Below are 8,733 nucleotides of genomic sequence, written 5' to 3'. Positions count from 1 at the left end.
GGTTAGTGTGTGAGTGAAGTTACTGTATACAGTTTACAGTGAAGCTGCTTAGTTCAGCTACAACCGGATGAGAGCAGATCATCCAGTCAGTAACTACCTGAGTTGAAGGTATGAGGTTTACTGATTAGTCATGATGTCTGTCTAACATAAAAAATCATCTGGTGATGGTGGTATGTCAAAAAACATCCAGCAGAATATCTAAACCGTGGAATAACAAATTCATAGAGTCTGGCTACAACTAACTACTGATCTGCCCAGTCTACAATGATCCTGAAGGATTCTTGTAGGATCCTACAGATGCCAAGCTCCAAAAGCCTGAGAACTAATCGTCGTGGTTTGTGGACTAGCTGCAGTGTTATGGGGTCTACCTGTAGCAGTCTGTGGAGTAGTCTCAGGGAGAGATAAGGAGGTTTTAGGACTAGTGGTTTACAGACTAGTTTCAGAGGTTTGTGAGCAAGCTGAGTAAAGGCATTGATTAAAAATTTGAGTGTCCAGAGTGTTCAGGGTTTTCAAACAATACAAAAATAAGTCTGTGAGCCAACTTCTTAACTGCACAGTAATGATAGAACTTTTTATGTTAAGATTATGTCACTATTTCTGTTAGTGTCCAGCAACAAAGGCCGAAGTTCCCTAGTCCCAGCGGTGTGTCCACGAAGAGTGATGGATCTATGGATCGTCTAATCGACTTCAGAGATAGGCACAGATGTTCTTATCCAGCGTAAGTACTTATAACTGATGGTGGCGGGCTTTCTGTTATACAGATACAAGGTTGGTGCAATAACACTTTGAGCTAATTCTTGATAATACCTCCACAGAGTGGACCAGGAGAGCTCAGAGGTTCCCACTGGTCAGTCTGCCCATCAGCATCCAACACAGCTGGACTCCACATTTCTGGTTTGTATATGTCCAACTTCTACTTTTTCATCTGTTGTGTTCTTAATAATCTCCATGCTGCACTTTTTAGACCAGTGGATTTTCAGTCTGTCCAACATGGTTCTGATGTTTGGTTCCATGATTTCAGTTGGATTGTGTCATTCATATAGTTTCTGTTCCAGCTGCTGGAGGAGAACATTGTCATTTTTGTGAAGAACGAGCTGAAGAAGATCCAGAAGGTTCTGAATTCAGGATACAGAGGATGGTTAGAGAATCAGTGGGAGGATGAGGAGGTGTTTGATGGTGAGGATGAAGAGCAGAGGAAGAGCAGCAGAGAGGCCTTTGTGAAGATCACACTGAGCTTCCTGAGAAGAATGAAGCAGGAGGAGCTGGCTGACTGTCTGCAGAGAAGTAAGAGGATTTCTCTAAACATTTAACATCATGGACAAATGAGACGTTTACTAGTGTTTGGGGGAAATGTTAGAAATATTTACTTTGACTGATCATCTGTTCTGTGTTTTCATTTAGAACTTATTACCTCAGTTTATCATCGTAAATTCAAATCTAAGCTGAAGAAGAAGTTCCAGTGTGTGTTTGAGGGGATCGCTAAAGCAGGAAACCCAACCCTTCTGAACCAGATCTACACAGAGCTCTACATCACAGAGGGAGGGACTGGAGAGGTCAATGATGAACATGAGGTCAGACAGATTGAAACAGCATCCAGGAAACCAGACAGACCAGAAACAACCATCAGACAAGAAGACATCTTTAAAGGCTCACCTGGAAGAGAGGAACCAATCAGAACAGTGATGACAAAGGGAATGGCTGGCATTGGGAAAACAGTCTTAACACAGAAGTTCACTCTGGACTGGGCTGAAGACAAAGCCAACCAGGACATACAGTTCACATTTCCATTGACCTTCAGAGAGCTGAATGTGCTGAAAGAGAAAAAGTTCAGCTTGGTGGAACTTGTTCATCACTTCTTTACTGAAACCAAAGAAGCAGGAATCTGCAGGTTTGAAGAGTTCCGGGTTGTGTTCATCTTGGACGGTCTGGATGAGTGTAGACTTCCTCTGGACTTCAGCAACAATCAGATCCTGACTGATGTTACAGAGTCCACCTCAGTGGATGTGCTGCTGACAAACCTGATCAGGGGGAACCTGCTTCCCTCTGCTCACCTCTGGATAACCACACGACCTGCAGCAGCCAATCAGATCCCTCCTGAGTGTGTTGACATGGTGACAGAGGTCAGAGGGTTCACTGACCCACAGAAGGAGGAGTACTTTAGGAAGAGGTTCAGAGATGAAGAACAGACCAGAAGAATCATCTCCCACATCAAGACATCACGAAGCCTCCACATCATGTGTCACATCCCAGTCTTCTGCTGGATCACTGCTACAGTTCTGGAGGATGTGTTGAAAACCAGAGAGGGAGGAGAGCTGCCCAAGACCGTGACTGAGATGTACATCCACTTCCTGGTGGTTCAGTCCAAAGTGAAGAACATCAAGTATGATGGAGGAGCTGGGACAGATCCACACTGGAGTCCAGAGAGCAGGAAGATGATTGAGTCTCTGGGAAAACTGGCTTTTGAGCAGCTGCAGAAAGGAAACCTGATCTTCTATGAATCCGACCTGACAGAGTGTGGTATCGATATCAGAGCAGCCTCAGTGTACTCAGGAGTGTTCACACAGATCTTTAAAGAGGAGAGAGGACTGTACCAGGACAAGGTGTTCTGCTTCATCCATCTGAGTGTTCAGGAGTTTCTGGCTGCTCTTCATGTCCATCTGACCTTCATCAACTCTGGAGTCAATCTGCTGTCTGCACAACAATCAACACATCAGGAGTCTGAAACAAGAGAAGACAAATGTGTCGAGACAAATTTCTACCAGAGTGCTGTGGACGAGGCCTTACAGAGTCCAAATGGACACCTGGACTTGTTCCTCCGCTTCCTCCTTGGTCTTTCACTGCAGACCAATCAGACACTCCTACAAGGTCTCCTGACCCAGACAGGAAGTGGATCACAGACCAATCAGGAAACAGTCCAGTACATCAAGAAGAAGATCAGTGAGAATCTCCCTGCAGAGAAAAGCATCAACCTGTTTCACTGTCTAAATGAACTGAATGATGGTTCTCTAGTGGAGGAGATCCAACAGTACCTGAGATCACGATATCTCTCCAGGCAGGATCTCTCTCATACTGATTGGTCAACTCTGGTCTCCATCTTACTGTCATCAGAAAAACATCTGCACGTGTTTGACCTGAAGAAATACTCTGCTTCAGAAGAGGCTCTTCTGAGGCTGCTGCCAGTGGTCGAAGCCTCCAAGAAAGCTCTGTAAGTTCTCTGATAATTTGATTGTTAATTTAAATACTTTGTACCTTATTTTCGAATAGGAAAGGGAAAAAAGAACAAATTATGGTTGCTTTCCCATATTTATCTATCTTTCTCAACAGAACAGTTTTTCAATAGAAAATGGGATTTGTTATTTCCTTGTGAGTTCGCTCATTAGTTCAGTTTCAACTATAAAGTGGATTTTAGTTTTTTGCACAAATATAATTTTTCTTCTTGTTGATTTCTATCTCTTTAGACTCAGTGGCTGTAACCTCACAGAGAGAAGCTGTAAAGCCCTTTCTTCAGTTCTCTCCTCCCAGTCCTCTTGTCTGAGAGAACTGGATCTAAGTAACAACAACCTGCAGGATTCAGGAATCGGGCTGCTGTCTGATGGACTGAAGAGTCCAGACTGTAAACTGGAAACTCTCAGGTCATGTTCAACAGATAACATTCACATTAATCTTTAAATTCATGGCGGATGTTCAGTTGATTGTACTACTACTAATAAAATAATAATAACAATAAAATCTATAATAATAAGGGACACCTTTCGCTGTTAGTATTACAGCATCATAGCAGCTTGTTCTAAAACTACCCAGCTAGTCAGGTCCCAGTAGCCGGTGTGGAGCCCGGGGTTGGCTGGTTGATGGTTCATAGGAAGCATAACCCCTGACACTCAGCCAAGGTTCACCACAACCAGGTTCACGTTTCTAATCGATTTTCCCCACATAGCAACAAAGCACTTCCATATTAGATCAGGTCAATCTATATTTATAAACAGGCTACGTACCACAGGCTATCTGTCTTGAGCGGTTGGGGTTAGTGGAAAGAGGAGAGAGAAAAGAACAGCAGGCAACAAAAAACAAAAACAAGCAGCAAGACCACTGGACAAGTTGGTAGGACCATTAGCTGGACTCTGGAGATATACAGCTCCAAGGAGGAGGATACCTGCAGAGAACAGAGAGAGGGAGACAGAGAGGAGGAAGCACAACTAGAGGAAAGAGAAGACACAAAGTTAATGACATGAAATGGTAGCATTGCATGTCTTTAACTTTTTCTTTTGTCTGTTTCCAGTGTTTTTGTTGCCTGCTGTTTTTTCTGGGTTTACTATATAATTCTGTTGTCCAGTTATATTTTGTAAGGTCCTAAACCTTAAACACTGTAAAGTGCCTCAAAGTGACTTCTGTTGTGATTTGCTGCTATACAAATAAAATTAAACTGAATTGAATCATTGTCATGCAGTTGCATCAGATTGTTTGACACATGTTGTTCTTTATGTCTGCAGACTATCAGGCTGTCTGATCACAGAGGAAGGCTGTGTTTCTCTGGCATCAGCTCTGAGCTCCAACCCCTCCCATCTTAGAGAACTGGACCTGAGCTACAATCATCCAGGAGAGTCGGGAGCGAAGCTGCTGTCTGCTGGACTGGACAATCTCAGGTATGAAGATCTGTGCTACAGCCGTTAATAATGTCTGATTAAGGAGGTAGGCTAAAATAATTTTCTACATGTGGCTGTTGGCCTGACACCCCAAGCTGACCTCAAGGAACTAGAGCAGATGAAACTAAAACATATTTGATAAAAGCTGTGGGATGGTACTGTAAAATGTAAGTCTGGGAATGAGAGCTACATAGTGTCTGTTTGCATGTTGAAGGAGAATGTGCTGATCTAACACCCATCCCCACCCCCTTCAGGGTAGAGCCTGTTGGAGTCCGTTGGATGAGACCAGGTCTAAGGAAGTGTAAGTATGTTGTTATAAGTCTGTCTGTGAATAAATTGTCTGAAACAATTTCCCTCTGGGATTAATAATGGTTTTTGAATCTTGAACCTTGAATTATAGATTAATAACTGCAGCTGGATTGTGTCCTTTCTCATCAGATTTCTGTCAACTCACAATCGACACAAACACAGTGAACAGAAAACTACGACTGACTGACAACAACAGAAGGGTGACACATGCAAAGGAGGATCAGTCATATCCTGATCATCCAGACAGATTTGTCGACTGGCCTCAGCTGCTGTGTAGAAATGGTCTGATTGCTCGCTTTTACTGGGAGGTTGAGTGGAGCGGAGTGGTTGATATAACAGTGAGTTACAGACGAATCAGAAGGAGAGGAAACAGAACTGACAACAGGTTTGGATTGAATGATCAGTCCTGGAGTCTGTTCTGCTCTGATGGCCGTTACTCTGTCTGGCACAACAACAGGCAAACGCTCATCTCCTCCTCCTCCTCCTCCTCTGGTAGAGTATCAGTGTATGTGGACTGTCCTGCTGGGACTCTGTCCTTCTACAGAGTCTCCTCTGACCAACTGATCCACCTCCACACCTTCAACACCACATTCACTGAGCCTCTGTATCCTGGGTTTGGGTTCTGGTTAGACTCTGGTTCATCGGTGTCTCTATGTTCTCTGTAGAGGACATCTTTCTGGACAGACATCTGATGTTATTTATTAGGGCTGTAACAACTGATAAAACAGATACAAATCATTTCTAAATATAATTAGTAGCAAATTGTTTACACATTGTGAATAAATGTAAGAAGCAAAAATAGAAGTTAAGTATAGAAACTAATTCTATAATTTGTAATGATGTGGGTATAAGTGTGAATTAAGGTGGTCGGACAAACAATCATCCAAGTATAGAAAAATACTCAGTTCTATTTTATTGATTATTGAAATAGTTGTTATTTAGAACCAACCTGCTCTCTCACGGCTTGTAACCATCATCTGTATGTTGTTATTTTGTGGTTAGTTTGTTGATCACTGGTAGGTTGAAATCTATGGGGGACCTCAGAGATCGAACACAAAAACATCTAATAAACACATGACCAGAAATACTGTTGGTTTTATTCCCAGTAAATATGTGTTTTGAAAATCATTTGACACAAACTGTTGATGTTTCCTATTTAGTACTGCCTTAGCACACACACAAAGGAACTAATGTATTTGAATACTTAGGACTTATTAGTTACTAATTAGGACTAGTGATGGCACTGATGTCATTGTTACGTCTACAGTTGAAGAAACAGGCTCAATGACTGGCCAATAACAGACGAGCAGACACACAAAGCAGTGGCCTGATAAATACCCTGTTTTCTGATGGAATGGAATTAAATGCATAACTGAACAAAACCTCACTCAAACATACTAAATGCAAAACCTTCCGAAAAGTACATATTAAATTTTGTTCCTGATCTCATCCTTTGAGTGAGACGCCACATCAAGAAACAGACGGGCTCCGACCTGACACCAACTATCCGGTGAGACCTAAAACCCAAACAGCCACAAGATCCGTTTATCGAGAAATACCATCTTCAAAATGTGTCTGTGCGATGTTTTTTTTTTTTTTCCCAAGATGGCGCTGCAGGAGCAGCAGCTAGTTACGGCAGCTCTCTCTTCTCTTTTTCCTTTTCTATTCTTTTCTATTGTTTCTTGGCCCGTCTTACGGGCTTTCTTTTATGTGGTCACTGCCTTTTGCAAGTCTGCACATAGGGAGACCAATTTTATTACTTTTGTGTTTTGTTTTTTCATTGTTTTTTAACTTTTTTGGGAGTGCGTCGGCGGATCCCCTCAGCTTCGCACATGGCTCCATTGTTTACTCCAGGGATCAGCTGTTTACTCTGCGCGGCCCTGCACCTCTCTACAACGAAAGACCTGAGGTCCCACCTGAAATACGGAGGAAACGGAGAGGCTGCAGAGCAGGACGAAGGCTTCGGGAGAGGAGATGGAGGTACAAACCATACGTTCCATCCATCATTATGGGAAACGTCCGTTCCCTCTCCAACAAGATGGACGAGCTGACTGCGCTGACCCGGCTACAGCAGGAGTACAGGGAGTGTAGCCTCATGTGTTTCACTGAGACGTGGCTGAATGAATCGACGCCGGACTCTGTGGTCGCCCTGGATGGATTCAAACTGGTTCGGGCGGACAGGAGTTCGGGAGACAGTGGTAAGAAGAAAGGAGGAGGACTGGCGGTGTTTATTAACGAGAGATGGTGCAACCCGGCGCACGTCTCTGTTAAGGAACAGCTTTGCACCCGTGACATCGAGGTTCTCGCTGTGGGCATTCGGCCGTTTTACATCCCGAGGGAGTTTTCCCATGTTATAGTGTTTAACGTGTACATCCCTCCATCGGCCGACGCAGCGGCAGCCTGCGAGCGACTCCACGGAGCGGTGACGCGCATGCAGACCCGGCACCCGCAGGCGCTGCTTCTCATCAGCGGGGACTTCAACCACGCCTCGCTCTCCTCCATTCTCCCCACTTTCACTCAGTACGTTAAGTGCCACACCAGGGAAAACAAGACGCTGGACTTACTGTATGCGAACGTTAAGGACGCATACGACTCCAACCCCCTCCCCCCACTCGGCCGCTCTGATCACAACCTGGTGCATCTGCTTCCTGAATACAAACCCAGGGCGAGAAGAGAACCACCCCAGAAGAAGTCAGTGAGAGTGTGGACTGATGAGGCTAGTGAGAGATTGAGAGACTGTTTCCAGACCACGGACTGGGAGACACTCTGCAGCTCTCACGGAGATGACATCAACAGCCTGACCCACTGCATCACTGACTACATCAACTTCTGTGTAGAGAACACTGTACCAACTCGGAGGGTGCGGTGTTTCTCTAACAGCAAGCCCTGGGTGACCCCTGAGCTTAGAGCCCTACTGAAGGAGAAGAGGAGGGCTTTTATTTCAGGGGACAGAGAGGAGCAGAAGAGAGTTCAGCATGAACTCAAATGCAAAATCAGACAGGCCAAGAACAGCTACAGGAGGAAGCTAGAGGAGCGGCTGGAGAACAACAACACTCGAGATGTGTGGAGAGGTCTAAAGACCATCACTGGCCACTGACAGAGAGCAGGCACGGTGGCATCTGATGAAGATCAGGGCTTGGCCAACGAGTTAAATCTGTTCTTCAACAGGTTTGATTCCAGCCCTCCCCCTCCCACTTCACACATCTCCAGTACAGCAGCTACACCCAGCCCCACGCACTCTCACCATTGCACACCACCCCCATCCACAACCATCCCATCTCTGCCCCCCACCTCCACCCCCCTTTGCCTCACTTCTAATCAGGTAAGGAGAGAACTGAGGCGACTTAAGACCAGGAAAGCTGCAGGTCCAGACGGCATTGGACCCGGACTGCTCAGGGACTGTGCTGACCAGCTCTGTGAGGTGGTCACTTACATCTTCAACCTGAGCCTGAGTCTGGAGACGGTCCCGATCCTGTGGAAGACCTCCTGTGTGGTTCCGGTTCCTAAGATGGCGCACGCTAAGGAGCCAAATCACTACAGACCAGTAGCCTTGACCTCCCACCTGATGAAGACCATGGAGAGGCTCATCCTCAGCCACCTTCGCTCAGTGGTCAGCACCGCGATGGACCCGCTGCAGTTTGCCTACAGGCCGAACATCGGGGTGGATGACGCTGTCATCTACCTGCTACACCGGGCGCTGACTCACCTGGAGAATGCTGGAACCGCTGTGAGGGTCATGTTCTTTGACTTCTCCAGCGCCTTCAACACCATCCGGCCAGCTCTG

The 8,733-nt window shown here is 45.4% G+C and overlaps 1 protein-coding gene across 1 annotated transcript; it reads left to right on the top strand.

Annotated features, from left to right (window-relative positions):
• The first annotated feature begins 1,232 nt into the window (after window positions 1-1,232).
• On the top strand, window positions 1,233-5,614 carry LOC117152955 (NLR family CARD domain-containing protein 3-like). The gene is made up of 6 exons (XM_033326362.1): window positions 1,233-1,284; window positions 1,402-3,205; window positions 3,459-3,632; window positions 4,488-4,640; window positions 4,895-4,941; window positions 5,079-5,614. The coding sequence occupies exons 1-6, from the start codon at window positions 1,248-1,250 to the stop codon at window positions 5,612-5,614; spliced, it is 2,751 nt and encodes a 916-aa protein (XP_033182253.1). The 5' UTR covers window positions 1,233-1,247.
• Window positions 5,615-8,733: the final 3,119 nt, after the last annotated feature.

The sequence above is a fragment of the Anabas testudineus genome, chromosome 15 (assembly GCF_900324465.2).
Source record: "Anabas testudineus chromosome 15, fAnaTes1.2, whole genome shotgun sequence".
Taxonomy (NCBI): domain Eukaryota; kingdom Metazoa; phylum Chordata; class Actinopteri; order Anabantiformes; family Anabantidae; genus Anabas; species Anabas testudineus.
Note: the sequence above shows the minus strand (reverse complement) of the source record. Positions and strands in the feature narration are given on the sequence as shown.

Excerpts from the sequence above, each read along its gene's own strand:
- LOC117152955 (XM_033326362.1), top strand. The coding sequence starts at position 1,248 with ATGAAGCAGGAGGAGCTGGCTGACTGTCTGCAGAGAA. Across the intron at positions 3,633-4,487 it reads TGTAAACTGGAAACTCTCAG|ACTATCAGGCTGTCTGATCA; the intron begins GTCATGTTCAAC and ends TTATGTCTGCAG. Across the intron at positions 4,942-5,078 it reads GAGACCAGGTCTAAGGAAGT|ATTTCTGTCAACTCACAATC; the intron begins GTAAGTATGTTG and ends CTTTCTCATCAG.